At 44.4% G+C, this 23,381-nt stretch overlaps 1 protein-coding gene across 2 annotated transcripts in view; it reads left to right on the top strand.

Annotated features, from left to right (window-relative positions):
* The window catches only part of SMARCB1 (SWI/SNF related BAF chromatin remodeling complex subunit B1), a 57,665-nt gene that overhangs the window by 7,551 nt on the left and 26,733 nt on the right, over positions 1 to 23,381 (top strand). For both annotated transcript variants that reach the window (XR_013602589.1, XM_078667815.1), the window contains exons 2-6: positions 3,978 to 4,098; positions 5,871 to 6,000; positions 10,999 to 11,136; positions 15,006 to 15,133; positions 16,510 to 16,676. Coding sequence is in view for 1 of the 2 variants with exons in the window: in XM_078667815.1 (XP_078523941.1) it covers positions 3,978 to 4,098; positions 5,871 to 6,000; positions 10,999 to 11,136; positions 15,006 to 15,133; positions 16,510 to 16,676 (684 nt within the window). In the remaining variant the exon portion in view is untranslated. The remainder of the gene's footprint in view (positions 1 to 3,977; positions 4,099 to 5,870; positions 6,001 to 10,998; positions 11,137 to 15,005; positions 15,134 to 16,509; positions 16,677 to 23,381) is intronic.

Here is a 23,381-nt window from a genome sequence, read left to right as displayed (position 1 = left end):
TATAAGGTATGGCTAGAGCAGTGTTAGCAGCTAAACAACCTGAAACATACACAAATTTAGACCTCTCGAGGGGGATTTAGGAGACTTATGAATTTGTGTATGTGTAATTTGTATAGTAAGATAAGATAGATTACCAAGTGATTGTAGGCCTAGCTGGTTTTATAGAGTGGAATTGGTATTTCACTTCATTGTGATGCAGTATAATTTTAAGAAACATAGTTATGTGTATAGAGTGAAGCGCCACATTGAGACACTAAACTCTATAGATTAAATGTAATTTAGCCCTGGATGACCACTGAGGTTTTGTCCCTGATTTAGGGTTTGCCCTAAAAGAACAGAATAAGGCGAACAAATGTTTATTGTACTTTTTTTGTATACATTCCAGCATTTCCACTGTATTGCTATCTGCTAAAAGCTAGAATCGATAACCAACATCCAAAATGACAAAGCACAATCTGTGCTCCTCTTGCTTAACTTTTAGGTTCTTGTGTTTTGCTCCTCAGTGTTTAGTTTTGATGCCCCTGGAGACGGACTGGTGGTCTTTGTGAATCGCAAATAAAAAATATAAATAATATAGGCACACCGTTGTGTGTGAATCTTTCGGATGGTCAAAGCTTTCCGGTGTTCTTCTCAGGTTGACATGTCATTGATATCAGAAATGATTGAGTTTGTGGGTGTTTACCATTGTTTCAATGTGTTAAAGGATAAAAGGTAGGGTGTTGTGAGTATTAGAGCGGTGTTTGGAACTAAGCAACCTGAAACCTACACAAGTTTAGACCTCACGAGGGATTTAGGAGACATATCCATTTGTGTAGGTGGTATTTGTATAGTGCAAACCAAGTCAAAAGGCAGCAGAGTGCTGTACAGAGTCAAATAAATGGATGACTTACCAAGTGATTGTAGGCCTGGCTGGTTGCTTAAAGTGGAAGTGGACTTTTACTTCATCGTGATGTAGTATAATAAAAAAAAAGTAGGTCTTCCAATTTTTCCTAAAACGTGCATGTTTGAGGTGGCCCCACAGGAAACTGGTGCCGTTCCGTATGCTGGGTGTATAAATGGAGAGAAACTATTTGTTCACTTTTCCTCTTCACCCCTTCCCCTGCTGATTGTATCCCTCAAGCAAATGTGCCTAGAACTACTGGAGGTGATTGAGCAGGGGTGCTTGTCGAATGGTTTTGTGGATGATGCAGCTATGTTTGAAGATGATAGTGGCTGGCAAAAGGAATCGGTGGAGTTTCATTAGGGAAGGGATGATGTGGTCCTAGTTCTTCAAGTAATTAATGAGTGGTTCTTCGCCATACAGGAAGCTCTTAAGAGGGGCCTGTGTGGAGTCTAGGATGCCATGGAGCAAGGCCGCCATCCAGATGCAAGAGTAGAAGGGCTTGAATAGCATTTCTAAAGTTGCTCTCTGGGAGGAGTTCTTTAATTATTTTAGTCGAGAGATCTACCAGGCCATTTTGGTTTCCTTGGAGATGTTTGCCTTGGGTGATGTCGGTGTCATGGTCAATCCGTTGGACTTGGCATTCGGTTAAAGTTGGGGATCTATCCAGGTTCATTTAATTGAGTCAAGTTTGCACTAGTTGTTGTGTGTAGTACTTCGAAGATAATATTAATTCTGTTTTTGGTGTTGGTGAGCTTCAGGCAGATACTGGGCATCCACGTCTAGATGAGGTGCAGGCATTGTTGAAGTGTTGGGTGTTTGGAGCGGTAATATTTTCGGCTGGTATTCCACATAGAGAGTACTTTGACTTTTGGTGCCGACCCATGACCTTTCATGACCCTATGTCACCCACGATTATAACTGAATCATTTGCCACATTTTTTGTGCGAATTTCCATAATTAAAGCCCTTTCATAGCACTTTTAAACCTGACTTGGTCTGTATGAAATGTAACAACAAGCTATGTGGAGTTTGTAAAGTCCAGCTTTTTTGAAAGTATGTTAAATTAAAAGCACAGCCTAGTTCCCCTTTAGTGTTCTGCAAGGCAGCGTGTAAATAGCACTGTACAGTAACTTTGAATTTGTTCTGCTATGTAAGCTGGACGTGGCAACATTGCCATTCTCCATCAGCCTTATCTGTGATAGTACTATTTAAGATATAGCCTGTCGTTACAGTTTTCTTTCATTACGAGTTATGGGTTTTGACCTTTTTTAGGTCTTGCCAACGCAGAGCGCATGCGCTGCTCTGGCGAGACTTTTTGTAAGGGGCTTCAAAAAGCTCATCACACGCTTGTGCATGTGTTTTGATTTTGGTTACAGGCTATCGGGCTTTGCGTGCGTCTTTCTAAGAAAGACAGCACGCAATTGGGCAAAGGCGGGTGCATGTCCCGCCTTTGCTCCGCCCATGGCCTATTGCTTGCGGTTACATGCACAGGCACCGTCTGTTTTGAATTATGCCCAGACGCGCGCGATATTTCAAAACAGATGTTTCGTTGTGGAGCGCGCGCCACTCGTTTTGGTAGGCACGGGAAGATTAAGTGCCCTATAAAACGCTGCCCAAGCCCGGCGCTCACTATCTAGCTCAGAGCTGGTTATTTTTCCGTTCACCAGCGCCAAATGAAATGCACAGGTTACACGGCTTGGACGTGCATCGAAATCATTCCGGTTACATGTTTTCTATCAGTTTGCGAAATGTGGATGGGGAAATGCTAAAGAATCTACGTGATTTAGAGCAAGCGAGGAACTAAATTGACCACCCGTCAGCTACTTACACGGGCCATCCGTAAATACATGTTTATCGATCTTTTTGACAGACAACATTTGTCTTGTAAATTTAGAACTTCCGGGTTGATAACAGCCAATCCCATTGCTGAACATAGTCTCTCATTTGCCTGAGTGAGGGAGGGGCTCATAATATGTGAGGTGACATAGGATTGGAGAATTGTCAGCCCCTCAACCAATCCACGTGTGATGTACATAATTCTGAAGTGCCTATTGGCTGTGAAGTCCGCACATGCCTTTGTGGTGAATAGATTTTGTGCTTTAGGCGTCCTGGGACAGCTAGCATTCGCTGCGTAGTTCGTTACTGCTTAAACCTTACTAGTTTGGAGCCGTCACTGACATTGAATTAAGATTTGAGGAGGTAACAGCAGGGCGTGCCCTGGTACGACTTGTTATCGCTGCTCACGATTGTGCTTGAGATGGGATTGAGGAGGACACTTGAGGGAGGCAGCTGTGGCAGGTGATACGAGTGACCGAAAGAAGTGAGGCGCTTCGTACCACGATTGGACACGGATGACGAGACTCTGTTCATGATGGAGTCTCGGATGCTGATCAGGTGAACGACTGATCTGTTCACATCTGACTACTGGCCCGCTGGTGAGCATGCTGTAGCTGGCTGCATTGATATTGGCAGTAGAGTTGTGTCTTGCCCTGTAAATATAACACCGCTCGTAGTTTGGTGCTTAAACCCGCCTCCACGGGTCGGCTATTTATTGGTTTAAATAAGTCGGGTTCCGGGCTAAACCATGGCTCTCATTCCGACGGGTGGTTCGTCTAACTCCCTTCATCACTGACAGCGGGTGGACTGAACCAGCAACAGTATCCAGGCAGCTTTCGCATATGCTTTAACTCCGGGGGTTGGCGGGTCAAACAAAAACAAGCATTGGCATAGCCAATAAGTTTCTACTTTGGGACCTTATAAGTGTTTAGTTATCCAGCACAATATCCTTGGTGCAACAACATCAAGTGTTGCATGGCTAAACAGTTATAAGGTCCCAAAGACGAGACCTATTGGCTATGCCAATGCTTGTCTGTGTAGGTCATTGCACAAGAAATACTAATTGTAGATTTTCTGATGGAGTGGAGCACTATTCTATTTTGAGCAATCACTAACTACAAAACTGTAATATTGCAATCCTTGGCTCATAAATTATTGGCTCTTTAGACCTGTTAATAATTGTGAAATGTTCTGGATCATGATATGAGTGTTCTTGATACTTATACCTCTGGAAAAGACCATTCTTATTTAATTTCCAGGTAGGAAACTATCTGCGTATGTTTCGCGGCTCCCTGTATAAGCGTTATCCATCTCTGTGGAGAAGACTAGCATCAGTGGAAGAAAGGAAAAAAATTGTAGCTTCATCACATGGTAAAAAATGTAAGTAGCTATGTCTTCATGTATCAGCGGGCCTTTCTTTTTCCTATTTTCCCATTTTTAGGTCGAGGTTGGGCAGCGCATGCGCTGCTACGAGGCATGCAGTATTGGAGTATGGCTTTGAAGCCCCGCCTCCTCCCCACCCATATTTTTAATTGGCTTGTCATTGTCCTTCATAAACACTGGCTTCCTATTAGTTATTAGGCTTGTTTGTCCCTCCTTGGTACTGCCTTGTCTGCATTTGTTACCTTCCATAACGACTGGACCTTTTACTTGTCTTGTTACACGGTCTGCTTTATGTGGCTGTGAGCACTATTTTGTTTAATGATTTGCCCCATACCACCCACCACTTCGCAACACGCCGCCCTCTTTTATTTACTAATGGGCGTCCGCTTTAACTATGGTGACAGCGTTTCTTTATTCATTTTAGCAGTGCGGTCCTCTACTAGCGTCCAAGCGGCGCTTTCCCATTCATGGAGGCTGCGCCCCTTTCTTTAGGCAAGCCACTATGGAAATGTGCCTTTTAATGGGAACACTGGTGCAGGGGTCACCCTTCTCTGTCCACGGGTACGTAGACCAAAAAAATGGAGATTGGCACTGAAGCTGGAATTCAAATAACAAGTTTATTATTCACTCATGAGTGGGACCACGTCCATATATCTCCCTCAAGTGTTCCAGGAGGTGGTACATTGAAAACACAGACCATGGTGCTTATATACAGAGTTTTTTGCAGAGTAAGCATGTAGTTACAAATAGAAGGTACAAGCATACACAAGAATAACTACAGACAAACATGGGCAGATGGGAGATCACTTAGCAGCAAAGTGGGAGGCGGAACAGAACTGTTTTCAACAGCAGAAAATAGTTGTTACATCTTTAACCATGTGCATTTCAGCTACTATAGGCCTTTTCCTCAGCACTTACATTGCTTTGGCCCAGTGCAGAAGGAGTTAACTAAAGCTGATGACTCAAGCGGAATAGAAGTGCAAGCAACTGTGAAGACGAAAGAATTACATAGCTAGCAAAATGGATTCCAGAACCGAAATGGCTTCAGCTTATGCTAACGGAAATTATTACACGTTTTCCACACTACGTCTAAAGAAAGGTGCTTGACCCCTATTAAAGTCAAACTGCAGCATGGGGCGCTTTTACAAAAAAAAAAATCTGTCAGCTTGACAAACTGCTTTTTTTGTGTGAAAGCACCCCATGCCGCGGTTTCACTTTACTGTTGGCCCTTTCTTTAGACTCACCTTGTCTAAAGAAAGGGGCACGGCCTCCATGAAAGTGAAAGCACCACATGGGCACTAGTAATTTGCAATCCAATAGGTCTCGCATTTGCGAGAGTTTAAGCTATTGCATTGCCAATAGCTCAAACTCTCGTGAATGTGAGACCTATTACATAGCAAATGCTTCTTTAGTGTTTGACGGAGCTGGCTACTTCTAGCACAGTCAATTTCGCACTTGTGGAAAAAAAAGTGTTCACATATTTTACTGGTTTCTAAAATATGTTAGAAGTTTCAGCAAACTGTGGCTTAAATTTAGCTTCTCTTAAGTATCAATTAAATGCATTCATTGGAAAGAGTGATGTACGTGTCCTTTTCTGCCTGAATTATCATCTTTGGTGAAGACACTCCAGGATCGTGACATTTGCTAGTTGTGATTCAAAGATCATTAAAGTATTCTGCATGGTGCAGCTGCAATATACAGTTCGCCAGTTTGATTCATGGGTTTTTCCTAAGAAAGCTTTCTTAAGACCGTTTCATATCTCTACACAGATCATGGTTATACTTCATTGGCCACCAGCGTCACTCTCTTGAAAGCTTCCGAAGTGGAGGAGATCTTGGATGGGAACGATGAGAAATACAAAGCGGTGTCCATCAGCACTGAGCCTCCAACCTACCTCAGGTAACCCCGCACCATTAGTATGTATCACGGTTCTGATGTACCAGATGTGTTGCTGTTCATCTACATGTGATAGAATACACTCTGTCGTAAAGGTTATGAATTGATAGAGCAGGTTATTCTGTGACTGTCCTCAAATGGCACCATTTTGGAGTTAGGAATGTTACTCACTTTATTTAGAAGCTAAAGTTTAAACTAAATTGTGTCTTGGGGAAAACTGTCTAGAACTAGACAGACATAATTAATGATCATGAGTTAATCGTTGCGCAGGTATTCTGCTTTCTTTTTGTACTTGTTTAATTTCATGTAATTTATTTTCCTAGAACTACAAATCCTACCATTTTAGACACAGTTTCTAAAAAAAAAAGGACTTTCTGTTTTGAAAAACTGCTAAGGTAATCTTGAAATCATAGTGGCGTGATTTAATGGGGCCACCGATGTGTTACCTTCTTTATTGTTTAGGTGCATTCTGTTTATTAGTTAATGCACACCAGTAATTATGCCTAATTTTAAATCTTCTATTACTCCCATGCTTTGTTCGAACTCATAATTGTCCAGGTGTGCAACTTCTGTATGTTTGACCCATTTCTATTTTGAACTGTGTGTGCTAACCGATTTGCCAGAACATCTGTGTGAATGTTTTTTTTTGTAAATTTTTTTTTATTGATTAACAAGAAAAATAGGAACCTCAAAGGCATATGGAGAACCAGTAGTAGAATAAACGGTGCACATGCACATGTCCTGTCCAGATAAAGCAACCAGTTGCATAATTTCAGAAGCAAAATCTGTACCGGGGAGGGGCAGACACGGGGCTATGGGGGTAGTGAGTTCAGCAGAACATGCAATTTTTTTGCGTGTAGGAGACATTAATGAAACGGGCAGAAAAGTCTGTAAGGAACATCAGGAAGCGCTGGGGAACACAGTAGTGTGGCGGCCAGTGAGTGGCACCGGCAGACACATCATGTGATCACACTTTGTGCGAATAAACATGGGGATCACAATGCGGTGAGGAGACGCAACAAACATATAGTTGTGTAAACAATACCCGGTCATATCTACGGTAATTCTGGTGTGATCTCTTCAAGGTGGATGGGTATCGTTTTTGGCCCCAGTGTTAAGAAAGTATATGTCCTAGTGCCCCCGCCCACTAACCCTGCCCCCTCCCCTGTAGCTCAGGGTGTGTAATGTAGTGGCCCCTGATCGCGGTCATTGCAGGAGCGTGGGCAGCCATCTCCATGTATCTGGTAAAGAGGGCACCTTCCGTGTCATGGCTATTTGCTGTTTAATGAAGTACAAATGCAAGATCTATGCATCCATGTTTGTCCCCATTGGTTTTGGGACAAAGGCCTAGAAGGCAGGACTCTGGAGTGAGTAGCAAGGCGTAGTCCTCTAGTTCTGCCGTGGTAGCTGTGACCTCCGCCCAGGTCACTTGCAGCGGCAGGAATTCCCGCACCATATGATAAATTCCGGCCTCCACCAATTTACACCGCAGACACTCAGGCGCTCATGTGGGGGACATGCGTTTAATATGTTGGGGGAAGTTGTTGGCAAGGTGCATGTAAACAGAATCGAGGATTCCCGGACACCTCCATGTGTTTTAACGCCTGTGCCCATGCTTTATCCGTCAACTGTTGTGGAAGAACACCTTTCCATCTAGCTAACTCTGCCCTTGTGTCTCCTGTGAGAAATGTTGAGTATAATGTGGAAATAGCGCGTTGCATGCCACCTTGTTGCCTTGATGACAATGAGCTATTTTTAAAATTAGAGGTGAGCACTGTGCTTTCTTATGCACTTTCTTAATGTTGGACTAAGTGATTTAATGTGTTATACTCCAGAATTGCCAATTCTGTTGTTTGATTTTGGGTTTGGCAAGTATCCTGTGTGACAGGTCGGAGGAGTATAAATTGATAGACTGCACTAAGCTATGAATGCCTGGAGAAATGTGGTAATGGATAAACACTTTTTGAGGCTTGTATAGAAAGGTGTACAATTTTCTTGGGCCAGTGTGTGTACCAATGTTTTTTTTAATGCTATTGCTAATTAGGGATCTAGAGTTTACTGTGACCATAATTGCCCTTCTGTTTAATGGATATTAAGATCAAGCCAGTTTGTAGAGGTGTTCCCGCTTGTCATTTGGTTTTATCCTCTTTAAGAATTTGTTGGTGTACACGATCTCCCACCACCAATCCTGACCCTCTCTGCCTTTCTAACTTATCCATGGGTTAGTTACTTAGTATTAAAAGATCTCGGGACTCAAAATTGCAAACGCTGAGGTGCACAAGGAACCCACATATATATATGTGATAGATACACTTGGATCTCCACACACAGTGTTGGGCGTTAGATTGCTTTCTATTATTTAAATCTTACATTTTTGCTGAACCTCATTATCTTATTCTACAGGAATGTCAGTACTGTACATATATCATTTGCATAAGTAGGTGAACTCCACTCTCTTGATGACTAGTCCAAAACCATGGGCACATAACTCAAACTGCTAAGAAACGTAACCCATCAATTTGCTGGTTGTTTGATATTGCAGTTAAAGGCTTAGCCTTGTTGTGATAAAAGTAGCTTAGATGATGTGCCATGGGTGTGTACGGAAACAGATGCCCAACCCCGATGTGTTTACTAATATGCTTGCAAATACTGTGTCTTAATAGCTTAAAGTTGTAGGAGTTGATAATGGGTTAATTGCAACACTTTGGCTTATTTGTGATATAAAGATTTATTTTTGTGCAAATGTAAACCTTTTTCTTTGGCCACAAGCCTGATTTGAGAGGCACAAGAAGTTCAAGCCACGCACTTCGTATTTAGATTCTGGAATCACGTCCAAAATACCTACATTTCTGCCATTCTTTTCACTCATCGATGTCCATAATTGCACACAGCTTCACTTCGGTCATTGTACAGCCTTTCTTCTAAAACCGATCATCCTTAATCACAGTGGTTTAATTTCTGCAGCCTTTGGGTTTTAATTAAAGTAAAAAACAAGCATTAGCAAAGCCCTAGTTTTGATGTTTGCCCTGATGGAAGTATTAAAAAGCCTGCTGCTATCCAAATCAATGTGAAAGGATTGCTTTGTGTATGCAATGCTTGGATGAGCTAAATAATTAAATACATGATGAATGTAAAATCCCTCATATATGCCAGTGTAGGCGAAAGAGTGCATCCAAACAATCAAATGTATGTATGTATGTATATGTGTGTGTATATATATATATATATATATATATATATATATATATATATATATATATATATATATATATATATATATATATATATATATATATATACACACGATTTAAGCCAGTAGCTGAATGTTCCTGAGGCAATGATGCCTGTAGGAGTATTTGCAATGAGCTAAAAAACGGTGTTGGATCTAGCCCTGATCTCTTGACTGGGTGAGAGTACTCTGCTTAATTCAGAGACTCTGTCCATCACCACCCCTTGTTGTAAATAATTTTGTCCACCCTAAGCGTGGAAGGGTATACTCAGATGTGAGTCCCTTGCTCATTGCACCATCAGGATTCAAGCAAGCCGGGCCGAAGACGGCTGTAATGCCAGAAACCGGTCCCCGGAAGCTTGTTTCCTTCCCAGTGTAAGAATTGGCTTTTGTAGTCTGGTCTGCCCTGTTCCCATGATGCACTGGGCCAGGGACAGACTAATTTGCATACAGCCAGGTTCTGAAACTGGGATGGTGCAATGAGCTAAAAAACGGTGTTGGATCTAGCCCTGATCTCTTGACTGGGTGAGAGTACTCTGCTTAATTCAGAGACTCTGTCCATCACCACCCCTTGTTGTAAATAATTGTGCCTGAAGGAGGCTAGAAAAAAAGGCCCATAGAATAAATTGTTTTCCATGAATGGCACAAGCACAGTTAGGCATCAATGGTGACAATTTGGTTCCAACTCCGCCATCTTCGAGAACCAGTTGCTTAGAGTTGAAGCTGCGAAGGAGAGCCTGCTCACGGCAGCAATAGATTGTGTGCAAACAACAGTATTTCTAAGTCTGAATTTAACTGAAGTGTCTGTCCTTTCAATCCCAGTTCACATTGGGTTTGCCTTTGTCCCTTTTCATTATTTGCACTTTGTGCAAACAATTCTTGTAGAAGTTCCTTTGGATTGAGGCTACAATCTTTTGCTTACACATGTTCTGTCTGGTTTGTCTTTGGCTGAATGTATTTTATTTTAGCTGCATTTATTTTCCAAACCATTCTTCAAATTCTGGAATTGCTGCTTCGTGCATTCTGTTCCCTCCATAATTTCTGATGACTTTAGGGTTTCCTAATGAACCTGCGTGCAAGGTTGACTAATGTAGCCCTTCTTCATACACTTTTAGCATTTTTATTCGCACCTGTCCTTCCCATCTATGCTGCCAACTAAATCACTGTCACATGATTGACCTCCAGCTTTTTGAATTAGGTTGTTATAAGAAACTTGCACTTCTAACATATGTATTTATTTATAACCCATTCATTCATACTGGTTCTTTAGGTCAGACCTCTTCGTCAATTGTTTCAAGTGTCTTTTACATTTTGCTTTCACCTACCACGGCATGGGGAAGAGGGTTAGCATACTTCATCTATTGACTGTCGTGCAGTGAGTGATGGCATTTTCCCTGATCACATGTAGCTACCTGAAAAGGAGTGCACATTAGTGCCAATGCTGGCTTGCCTGTGTTTCTAGCCATTCCTTAATTTTTACATTTCTGTTTAGTATTTTTCATCAGCTTGCTTTTGCAAATGTGTATGTTTTTGCACCCCAAAAAAACACATGCTTGTTGGGGCCAGACATATTGGCTTTGCAATGCTTATTATATAGCAACATAAAGACAAAAACTGTTAGGTTGAATACGTATGATGTTTTTAGGGCTGGAATGCTGTGGGAATCCTGTTGTTTATGAGCTACTATTTATCAGGCTCTGTTCCAAATTATTAAATCCCTACACTTGCGCTCCTAATAGGCTCTTTATCGTAGTTGTTTAATATGTTCACAGAGAACAGAAAGCAAAGAGGAACAGCCAATGGGTACCAACATTGCCTAACAGCTCCCATCACTTGGATGCAGTGCCTTGCTCCACAACAATCAACAGAAATCGAATGGGCCGGGATAAGAAGAGAACTTTCCCTCTTTGGTAAGTCTGGTCTTCTTTCCCTCTTTGGTAAGTCTGGTCTTCTGAGAGACCACTTCTGGCTTGTGACAATGCAGCTTACTGATTAGAAATTCCATCCCTGAGCTTTAATGGGAGAAGTGCTGTCTAATACTTTAATGTCATACACTTGGTGGGACAAATTGTGTTTCTAACTGGATCTAATCCAGTTGCGCTCAAATACTTATAACCATCTGGCATCTGAATAGACTACAGTTTTGTAGCCACCCAATTGTGATTTTGGCCTCTGTTTGTATGTAAACGAGAGAGAGAGAGACCATATTTTGTACCTGCCTAAAGAGGAACTTTATCTCTATAGAACCAGAAATGTGTATCTTAGTTGAAAACTACCCCAATTCCTTTGTGGCCCGGCCCTTTCCTTGCCCCCTTTCTGATGTTATTGGCTGAATCTCCATCCTTTTCAAAACCCGCGAATGTAATAAACTTCGAATGGAATTCCCTGTGCTGTTCTAAAAGCATGTTTGGAAAACAAATTGAACCGCAGGCTATTGTTTTAGATATTTGACCATATGCAGTACTGTTTTCTCTGAAGAAATTATTTTAAAAGAAAGTAACTTAAGGCCTCCTTTAAAGTCTGACATAGCAGAAATAAGTCAATAAACCGGGGGTCCTGATGCCCTCCGAACCCATGTTTTTCCCTCCACTCTCGTGTGAGGGGGAGGGACTACTGGGTTACACTGTGTAGCTTTCACTTTCTATGCAGACTGTAAACTGTTCATTAGTTTGCCTGCCACAGTACTGCTCTGTCACAGTGACGGTTATCCTGCTCTCTTGAAGAGCTCTATTTTTTTATTTTTATTCTGCTGTCACTCATTTTACCTGCCCGTCTCCTAAAGTCCTAGGGAACATTTTTTAAAGGGCCCACACACCCATGGACAAAGCTCCCTGCATAATGGGGCTATTTACATGTTTATAGAAAAAACTCCTCCTGCTTTGGAGTTTGTGCTGTCTTCTCTGAACAAAAACATGTGTTGAGAGTGCTCATTAAAGATGGCACATGCTAGGCAAACGGTCAGCACTGTGAACAGAGCTGCCATGACATCTCCTTTCACACCATTGAGATTCTGCTAGACAGGTGAGGATCTCCAGATATGGCGGGTGCTCCTGCACCAGGGGTGTAGAGGCCATCCCTAACCTGCCCTTGTGGACCATCCACCCAAGTCTAAATAAGGCCCTAATCTTGATATCCTGCTGCAGTAGGTTTGATGGGAACATTTCACTTTCTACAACAAGTTATCATCCCACTTTAGGCTTGCCGTTGATTCACTCAGGCTTCCGTTTTTTCGTTTGCTAAGTTGTCAGATGTCAAGTATCCATAAATTGTGGCATGAATTAAAAATGAAATGAAGATTTATAAAGCGCTCTAATACTCAGCGGTGGTTAGGCGCTTTGCCAAAGCGAAGAGGTCGAGACCTCGCAAAGTGGATAGCAAATACAGAATAATGATTAAAGAGCCATGTTTTTAGTGCCTTTATGAAGGTCAGCAGATCAGTGTTCCTTATAGGCCAAGGAGTTCCCCAGTCTTGACAGTACAGACCACAAAACTACTGCCGCTCCACGGAGACCTTTTAAGTATAGGAGTCACTAGGTTATCTGCTGATGCAGATCGAGGAGGCCTGGCTGGAATGTAGCGCAGAATGTTTTGTTAAAGATATTCAGTCTGTTATGCAGAGACTTGAAGATGATGCATAAAGCCTTGAAGTCAATGCGCCTCCTAATAGGAAGTCAATGCAGCTGAACTAAAGATTGCGACACAGATTTATGTTTGGGAAAACCCAGCGGTAGCCGTGCTGCAGCATTTCGCAGACTGTGTAGCTTAAGAAATATTTTCTGGATGTTCATAAAAAGGGCATTGCAGTAATCTAGCTTTGATTCAATGAGAGCAGATACAATGGTTTTCTGCAAATCTGGTGGAATGAAGAGAAGAACCTACCTTAGCAATTTCATGTTAAAGAAGAAGGCAGAGGTAATATAATCGATGTGGCCCTCGAAAGACCGTTTGCTATCAAAAAGGCCTCTAAGGTTGTGTTTTTTTTGTTTTTTTTTTACCTTAGTGACTGGCGTAGGGAGGGTGCCAAGCTCCTGAGGCCCCCAGCTCGGAGACCAAAAGGAAAAATTCCTTCCGAATAGTGGTACCTCCGTTTTGGATGAGTCTGCATAGGACACCAGCTCAAACCCAAAAGATTGTCAGTTGCCATGATAGATTATGCCAGCTAATTCTGAAAGTTTCTACCATGAACAATTTAAAGGCCACGTCAATGTTGTGATCGGTAGAAATATATGTCCTGTGGTTCTTCACCATCCTTCTACTAACTATATCTTAGCGATGAGCGTAGGCTATTGTTTGAACCATATTCTTCACAAGGCCTCATGAGCCACCTCCCCAAAACGATACCAGCATCCTTCAGCTACCTAATTGCAAACTCTGCATCATCCTCAAAACTACCAAATTACAATAGAAAGTAATTTCAATTGAACAGGCAATCAGAAGATAAGTGAAGCACTACCATTGGGAATTTGACTTAACTGATGTTTCAAAGTGACAAATTCACCTTGAGATACTGGTGTATCACATCTGTGTATCAAATCACTTTCATAAACTAATATCTTCTGCCTATTTACAACTTTGTTGTTCGGATTGCTGACGCGTTGACAGGTGTAGCATCCTTTTCACTGATTCCATTGGATGTTAACTTTTACTTGAAGGTAGCTATTTCTTTCTGACTGCGACCAGGATTAATTAGGACTTTTGCTGGATTAGCTTTGTTTCTCCCTCCCTGGGAATATATGCATTAAGATTGTCCACCTACCAAAGTATAGGGGAGTAATATGAAGCTGGCCACACATGAGTTGTCTCTGTGAAGGTGGTTTACCTGAAAGAACTTCAACAGGAATAATTGGGTAGACTAAGCTAGCGAGGTGTGGACAGATGGTGTGTTCCATGGGTCAGAATTTTTGGCACTTAAATATCAGTCACTAACCATTGGGGAATGTGGAGTTTCACTTGATTTTCCTCCCTCCGTTTCTCTACATTTCCTGTCCTCCTTCACTCCCCACCACCTCTAACACCAACCCTTACAGGCAAGGGGGGTTGGCAGTATTCCTGAATAAGGACTATGTTGAACAACATGAATTGTGATAAACTTGTAATGAGCATTCTGAGTGTAACGTGTAATTTTCACAATCAGAAGTATTTTGACAAACTGCATTAGACCTGTTTCAAAGAATAGGTGTTCTTTTGACTTCAACATGTTAGTTTATTGACAGTTTTTCAAGGGAAGACCAAAAATTCTTTGGAGCTTTACCGACTCTTCTTCCAGTGAAAAGTGTCAATGGTATTCTTTTAATATCACAAAAAGGACCATTGGAATAATCCTGGTGCTGGCCCTTACCAACATTTCGTAAAAGTCCTAGCATCTATTAATGCTATACCTCTGAAGGTTGATCCGAGAACTGCTTTTGAAGTGTGCATGTATTAAAGTGAGCTGTTACATCATAAAACAGGATAAGCCTAAATGGGTCAGGCTAAGAAGAGTCTTAAATTATCAAGGGAGCCATTTTATTTTTATTTTATACTGCATAACGACTGCCTCAGCACTTTGGGGTATCTGCAGAGTTTGGTTGGCTCACTTCAATCCCATTTTTCTTTGCTGAAACCATGCCATTCTGATTGGGGAGATTGATCTTGAAACTCAAGTCTCCAGCCCATCAGTTCAGTTTCTCCTATTTGCATTAAAAATAAATCTGCTGTATGCTCATTTTTTGCATGTATGGTGCCCAGGAACTCTTGAGGTTTTCACTTCCTCTTTCTTTATTACTTTTTTGCATCAAAGTTTTGATGACCACGACCCAGCAGTGATACACGAGAATGCTTCCCAACCAGAGGTTCTTGTTCCAATACGGCTAGACATGGAGATTGATGGGCAGAAACTGCGAGATGCTTTCACTTGGAACATGAATGGTAAGCACTGCATTTCTTGCTGGCTTTTCGGCAACTTCTTCTCATTTTTGAGAGGTATACTGGCCACTGTGCTGTAGGTACGTCTTCCATTGTGTAAATAATGTTGTCAAATGTGCATGGTGGAAAGCTCCAGAGTCACGGTCTCCTAACATTAAAAGAATAAATGAAGCCACTTCTTTGCATGTATAGTTATTGCACTTACTGGTGCCATATATTTCGTTCATTTAAATGGTAACACTACTTTAATTTGATTTTGTTTATCATTGCTTCATGTTTGTCATCTTCGTAAATTAACATTTTCAATTTTTCTTTTTCATGAAGTCCCTTCAATGAGCAAAAACTATGTATTAGTTGTCCAACAGTACCTGGAAGGTGACATAAGTAGCGGTAGCTTCCCACAGAGCTGGGGAACCGGGCTTTGTTTATATCACGAGTCTCTCATCCATCTGCCACAGCTTTTTAAAAATAAGTACACACAATACTCCTAATGTAGCAGCTCCTGAAATTAGTTTATAGCAGCATGTTAGTGTGTTTTTCCTCTTGGCTTTATGATCCAGGTGCTCTTTTATGTTCTTTATGATCAACTTAATCTATTGCGTTCCTTGTGTTATGGATGTTCCTGATTCTGTTAATCTTTTTCCACTGTCCTAGGTATTTTTAGACTAGGTATGTGTAACAATGAGGTTGTTGGATATAGGTCACAACAAAATTACCTGGACTGTAGCCCATGATGGTGATGCTGAGCCATAGGTAAAATAGAGTGGAAAAAAGACATAATATTAACATTTTGATCTATGTCAGCAATGGTTACAGGTATACCCTGAACCATTTAGGGTATTCTCATCAAATGCATTGTAGGCTCTTTTTGAACAGTGATGCGATGGATGTATGTGGGAGATATTTCAATAAAAAATTTTTAAATGCCTCAATAGACTGCATCTTGCGGGCTCCTCCCTTGCAGCAGTGCTTGCCCTGTCAGGAGATTGGGACGGTAAAGTACTGTTTATTTGCACAAAACTACAGATATTTTCTCATTTTTGTAAAGTGGACCTCGAGGCAAGTTTGTGTGTGGAATAAATAAAGGAAGGAACAAATAATTTAGAACTGCCAGATGAATGCTGGGGGGAGTCTCTCCTGATCCGTACCTCATTCATGCTACACATTGGGTCTATCTTGAACCTGTCCTCATTTTCGCTACAGATGAAACACCTCCAGTGTTATTCCCGTTTTCCTTTCTCTACTGTAACCTATAAGTGTATCATTTGTGTTCTGATTAGGGGTTCAGTGTAAATTGCCTAAATATTAGACCGATTGGACTAAACTTGCCATCTAAATTATTGTTTTCTTTATTTCCTTCCTATTCATCCACATCTCAGAGAAGCTGATGACTCCAGAAATGTTTGCAGAAATTCTCTGTGACGATTTGGATTTGAATCCTTTGACGTTCGTCCCTGCCATTGCTTCTGCCATCAGACAACAAATTGAGTCGTATCCTACAGACAGTATCTTAGAAGACCAGTCCGATCAGCGGGTCATTATAAAGGTAGTGCAGTAGGGTCCGTTTGTGGGAGATACTTTGAAAAGCCCTTTGATAGAAAGGGGTTAACCTCCTTGAATCAGTTCTCAACTAAGGCATGCATTCAGGGAAATTAAAAGAGTTCACCGCTGGGATTGTGAGCGGCCCAGCACTTAAATTTTTGTAGGTATAACAAAAATTTCCACAACTTTATCAAGGCCGTCTTTGCAATGAAGCTGTTGTGAGGACAGTGAATGAATGCCATCCAATGAGGGATATTGTTTACTATTCTTTGACGTAGCTTTACTTATTACTTTTGATGTTGTTGAAAGTTTTGCAGGTACCCTGTAATAATACCATTGACATTTGTCACAACAGCAAAATGCTTGGCAAGATGATTTAGAGAGAGAATCTAAAATTACCAATGATGAGTAAATGGCCTTCAGCTGCTGAGGAGAAGGCATGTTGCTCTTGGGGGTTATCTTCGTAACCATTGGGATTTTGAGGAGTCTGCCCAATTGTTGCATAAGTAGTAGTAAGCAAGCATTCACAAAACCAACAATTCACATGCATTTGTATAGTGAGCTCATTTTCTCAGATGTCATTAAGACAGAAGCCCAGCATAGGCGGCGGCAGTGCCAGCTACACATGAAAAGTACAGACAGCAGTAGATCAAGCTGCGTCAACTTTCTGAAGGCAAGAATACTCCTTATTTTTCCTTTCTATAGACACTCAGTACCGTGTTGTGTAAATCATATTACTCACATTAGTCTAATGAACTGGTATATTCTGATTGTATTTATTGTTCTTAGAGCTACAAATGCGTTTACTCCTCACATGTTTTAGTTGTTGATTGCAAAAGGGAATACTTTACCCCTCTGTACAAAAGGAGATTATTGTGAGCTGCAGTCTGTTACTGGATGAGATTACTCTGCTTTACTCTGTTTCTGATTACAGGTTACTCAGATTACTATAACCTTTATTAGTTTATTGAAGATTACACTGATTGTTTTATCTTGCACCAATCAATCAATCAATCATAGCATTTATATAGCGCACTACTCACCCGGAGGGTCTCAAGGCGCTGGGGGGGGGTCCGCTACTGCTCGAACAGCCAGGTCTTGAGCTGCTTCCTGAAGGCGAGGTGGTCCTGGGTCAGGCGGAGGTGGGTCGGAAGGGAGTTCCAAGTCTTGGCAGCCAGGTAGGAGAAGGACCTTCCTCCTGTGGTGGCTCTTCGGATGCGGGGGACGGTGGCGAGGGCGTGGCTGGTCGATCGAAGCTGGCGATTGGGAGCGTAGAAGTTGAGGCGGCTGTTGAGGTATCCTGGTCCTTGGTTGTGTAGGGCTTTGTGTGCGTGGGTGAGGAGCCGGAAGGTGATTCTCTTGTTGACCGGGAGCCAGTGCAGGTCTCTCAGGTGTCCGGAGATGTGGCTGCGGCGGGGGATGTCCAGGATGAGTCGTGCTGAGGTGTTCTGGATCCGCTGGAGTCTTTTCTGGAGTTTGGCGGTGGTTCCAGCGTAGAGGGAGTTGCCGTAGTCCAGACGGCTGGTGACGAGGGCCTGGGTGACCGTCTTCCTGGTCTCGGTGGGGATCCATCGGAAGATCTTTCGTAGCATGCGCAGGATGTTGAAGCATGACGAGGAGACGGCGTTGACTTGTCTGGTCATGGAGAGGGAGGAGTCCAGGATGAAGCCCAGGTTGCGTGCGTGGTCTGTTGGTTTGGGTGCGTTGCCCAGGGCGGGGGGCCACCAGGAGTCGTCCCAGGCGGAGGGTGAGGATCCCAGGATGAGGACTTCCGTCTTGTCCGAGTTCAGTTTCAGGCGGCTTTTCGACATCCATTTGGCTACGTCTGTCATCCCTTCGTGCAGGTTGGCTCTGGCGGTGGCGGGGTCGTTAGTGAGGGAGAGGATCAGCTGGGTGTCGTCGGCGTAGGAGATGATGTTCAGGTTGTGTTGGCGTGCGATGGCTGCGAGGGGGCTCATGTAGACGTTGAAGAGTGTTGGGCTGAGCGAGGAGCCTTGAGGAACGCCGCAGATGACTTCGGTGGCTTCCGATCTGAACGGGGGAGGCGGACTCTCTGTGTCCTTCCGGCGAGGAAGGAGGTGATCCACTCCAGTGCCTTCTCCTGGATTCCGACGTTACTGAGGCGCTGTACTAGGGTACGGTGGCAGACAGTGTCGAAGGCCGCGGAGAGGTCCAGGAGGATGAGGGCCGCTCTTTCTCCGTTGTCGAGCAGGGCTCGGATGTCATCGGTGGCTGCGATCAGGGCGGTCTCGGTGCTGTGGTTGGACCAGAAGCCAGACTGCGAGAGGTTGAGGGATCCGTTCGTCTCGAGGAAGGCGGCCAGTTGCTTGTTGACGGTCTTCTCGATGACTTTGGCTGGAAACGGGAGCAGCGAGATGGGGCGGTAGTTCTTGAGGTCGGTTGGGTCTGCTGATGGTTTCTTGAGTAGAGCGCTGAGTTCGGCGTGCTTCCAGCTCTCCGGGAAGGTGGCGGTGTCGAAGGAGGTGTTGATGATGTCCCGCAGGTGGGGTGCGATGACAGCGTCGGCCTTGTTGAAGACGTGGTGAGGGCAGGGGTCTGTCGGAGATCCGGAGTGGATGGAGTTCATCGTGCGGATGGTGTCTTCGGTGCTGATCGGGGTCCAGGCGCGGAGGGTGGTGGTGGGGGGCGGTGGTTCGGTCGTGGCGTGCGTCGGTTGAGTGCTGAAGCTGTTGTGTATATCTGCGATCTTGTTGTGGAAGTAGGAGGCGAGGGAGTTGCAGAGGTCTTGCGATGGGGTGATATCGTTGTTTCCGGCGTTGGGGTTGGAGAGCTCTTTCACGATGTTGAAGAGTTCATTGCTGTTGTTGTCCAGTCGTTCCTTGAAAGCGGTTTTCTTGGTGGCGTGGATCAGCTGGTGGTGATTTCGGGTGGCGAGCTTGAGGGCAGTCATGTTGTCCGGTGTTGGGTCTCTGCGCCAGGTTTTCTCGAGTGCTCTGCAGTTCTTCTTGGAGCTCTTGAGGTCGTCGTTAAACCATGGGGCTTTCTTGCTGCCGGGTCTGCTCGGCGGGGTCTTCAGCGGGGCGAGGTCGTCTGCGCAGTCGCTGATCCATTTCGTGAGGTTGGTGGCTGCTTGGCTGGGGTTCGTTGTGCTGGTGGGAGGGTTCTTGTTCAGGGAAGTGGCGAGCTGGTCTGCAGTGATCTTGTTCCAGCTTCTGCGGGGAGCCTGTTGCTGGTGATGGTGGAGCGTGGTCCTTCTGAAGCTGAAGTGGACGCAGCTGTGGTCCGTCCAGTGGAGCCCCGTGGCGTGGCTGAAGGCGATGTCCTTGCTGGAGGAGAAAATCGGGTCGAGAGTGTGTCCGGCGTAGTGGGTGGGGGTGGTCACCAGTTGCTTGAGTCCGAGGTTGGCGAGGTTGTCCAGCAGGGTGGTGGTGTTGCGGTCGTTGTTGTTCTCCAGGTGGAAGTTGAGGTCCCCGAGGAGGATGTAGTCGGCGGAGGGGAGGGCGTGTGGGCCGATGAAGTCGGCGATGTACTCGCTGAATTGTGTGCGTGGTCCCGGGGGTCTGTAGATGAGGGTGCCTCTGAGGGTGGTCTTGGGGTTGACGTGGATCTGGAAGTGCAGGTGTTCGGCGGGTGCGAGGGTGTCGTCAGCGTCGTCAGCGTTGGTCGTGATGCGGATGGTGTTCCTGTGGATGATGGCGATGCCTCCTCCTGTCTGGTTGACGCGGTCCCTCCGGATGATCTTGTATCCGTCTGGAATGGCGATGGCGATGTCGGGCGCTGAGGAGGCGTTCATCCAGGTTTCCGTGAGGAAGGCGACGTCTGGGTCTGTGGTGTCGAGCAGGTTCCAGAGCTCGACGGCGTGTCTGTGGACGGATCGGGTGTTGAGCAGGATGCACTTCAGGTGGGTGCTGCTGGAGGTCGGCTTGGTGGGTGCTGGTGTGGCGTGGGTCCGGTTGCAGGTGAACTTGCAGGTGTGGCAGCTGAAGGGTCCGTGGGTGCGTCTCGGTGTGGCTCGGTAGCAGCCCGGGGTTCGGCCGGTGTTGAGTGCGTTGAGGTCGGTGGCGTCGTAGGTCCGTCGGGTCGGCTTCCGTCGGTGGGGGCCAGGGGTCCTGGCACTGGGCGCGGTCCAGGCGCAGACGGGCTTACCTTTGGCGCACCTTCGGCGCTCAATCGGTGCTCCCGCTGCGCGCGTCCGCTGCGTGGTCGCTCTGAGGGCGTCATAAGTAAGGAGCCGGGTGGGCGGGTCAGCTGGGTGGCGGGAGCGGGGCGGCCAATGGGCTGGTGGTGGGCGGGGCCGCAGGGAGGCAGCGGCGGGAACCTCTGGGCGTCCGGCGGCGGCTCTGTGTCCCTGGGTCCAGCGAGGTGGGCAGGGGGAGATCCGGGCGGCCCAGCGGCGGCTGGGGCGTTCAGCAGCGGAGAAGCAGGAGGCAGGCAGCGGCAGGAAGCAAGGGGGTGACCCGGCCTAGTTAAAGGCGCAGTGGTCACTCCCTGTCTGACCCCGCAGGGCCCCTTAAGTAAGGAGCCGGGTGGGCGGGTCAGCTGGGTGGCGGGAGCGGGCGGCCAATGGGCTGTTGGTGGGCGGGGCCGCAGGGAGGCAGCGGCGGGAACCTCTGGGCGTCCGGCGGCGGCTCTGTGTCCCTGGGTCCAGCGAGGTGGGCAGGGGGAGATCCGGGCGGCCCAGCGGCGGCTGGGGCATTCAGCAGCGGAGAAGCAGGAGGCAGGCAGCGGCAGGAAGCAAGGGGGTGACCCGGCCTAGTTAAAGGCGCAGTGGTCACACCAGGTTGCAAAAGGCGACTATAAGGAATGGATCACTGCATTACATAACAAGACTTTATTCTGATTACTTTACCATGCTGTAGATTAGACAAATGAAGTACTGTGATCACTATATAACCTTTTAGGCAATCGCCCTTCCCTGGAGTAATGAAGAACAGTACCTACGTGCTTTACAAAGCATGTGATAGCTTGAGAATTTTAGTTTATATTCGATTACAGGTATTCAAATTATTTTCTTTCCTCATACTAAATATTCCCCGATTATTTTACCCACCACTACATAAAAGAAGAGCTCTACCTCCTTTGTTATACCCTTTTTTGGATGCAGAAGATCACGTACATTTCCTCCGTCTACATTAAAGAGCACTCAATGCCCTAACCCTGCAATATATTGCAGAAAGACTACCCTCTGTTAGACCCTTGTTATGGCTTTATCATGCATTACATTTTTCACTTCAGTGCCCTGTAATAGAGGGCAGTGAATTGCTCTGCTATATGCCTCAAATTGGTGATTGCTTTATGATGCGTTTGATTATTAAACGGAGGTTGCTGATTGTTAATTGTGTGCTTGATTACATAATACTGGAATTTCTTTATTGGATTACCGAAGGGGATTACATTGCTTTATCTTAAAGGGTTTGCTCTGGGTATTTTATTCTGCATTTGATTACATACAGAGATGACTCCAGCTATCGTATCTGTTGAGGATTATAGATTCATGTTACTCTGACTACGTCCCCCGTTTGCAATGCAGGCAAAGTGCACATAGAAGCCGTTCTCTCTCTGTACACAGCAGAATATGGGGACTAACCCACACGTTCCCTACATATATTTTGAAGCCTGTCAGCCACACTTCTATTTACATATGGCTCACTCTCTGCTTAGGTCTCAGTTTAGATGCCTGGACTGTGACTAACTCAGCATGCAGGGGACCGTATAAGACCTATTTCAAAAGAATTTATATTAAAGTTAGCTGTTACGAAAGAACTATTTTTTTCTCAATTTATCGGGAGGCGCCTTAGTCTTTTACAGGCTTGCCAGAAGTAAAATGCTGTGAAAATACACGCCTAAAACCTTTAGGGAAAATCATACCTCTGTTCATCCCGTTAAGTGTTCAAGGGTGTGTATTATGCAAATCTCAATTGATTTACAATTTGAACTAGATAACACTTTGTTTACAAACGTGGCTAGTATATTTCCCCCAGTTGTATTGTACCACTTGTCCCTGGCGAAGCTCTGTTTTGCTTCTTGTGGATTACTCGGTGACTACTTCCATTGTTTACGAGGTTGGTAGAGTATACATTTAGTGTTGCTTATGTGAGAAGAGGTTTGGTGATGTGAAAAAGTGCCAGACTTTGCGTGCAGTTATTGTGCCAATTAACTTGTATCTATGTTTAAGCATGAAGTGAAGCGCAGAGGTGTGAGGTAATCTTGTATTCTGATACTGATCCAGCGCTCTCACCAAAATATTGCACAAATGACACTATCTACTACCAACAAAACTTACACTACAACACTAGGCCCATAACAACAATAGAGCGCTTGAATCATGAGGCGATAAGATCTAAATATAGTTGTTTAAACCATCTGCAATAATCAAGACCAGCTTGTCATTTTAGAAAATTTATTTTAACACATCTAGAAAAACTTAGGTTTTGGTATTTTATTAAACAAGCATTAGAAAATGTCATAAAGAAAGATTTATTCAGTATTAATAAAAAGAGCATAAATCAAGAATTATTATTCATTAGCAGGAATAAGTAAAATTAAGCATTTTCCAAAATCCTAACTATATCTCTGTCTCTACCCTCATCACCTAGTAATAAAGTAATTAATAAAAACTCCTGTCCTCACGTGTAAAGTCCATCAGCATAACATCGTCCTCCAGAATTCTCGAGCGTAAGCCAACTATGTGTTCTCTGAACCTATTCTTATACCCTAATTTTAGCTGAGCTAACTATTTTTCACATTC

This window comes from Lissotriton helveticus, chromosome 11, assembly GCF_964261635.1.
Source record: "Lissotriton helveticus chromosome 11, aLisHel1.1, whole genome shotgun sequence".
Taxonomy (NCBI): Eukaryota; Metazoa; Chordata; class Amphibia; order Caudata; family Salamandridae; genus Lissotriton; species Lissotriton helveticus.
The sequence above is the reverse complement of the archived record's forward strand: the minus strand, read 5'-3'. Positions and strand labels throughout refer to the sequence as shown.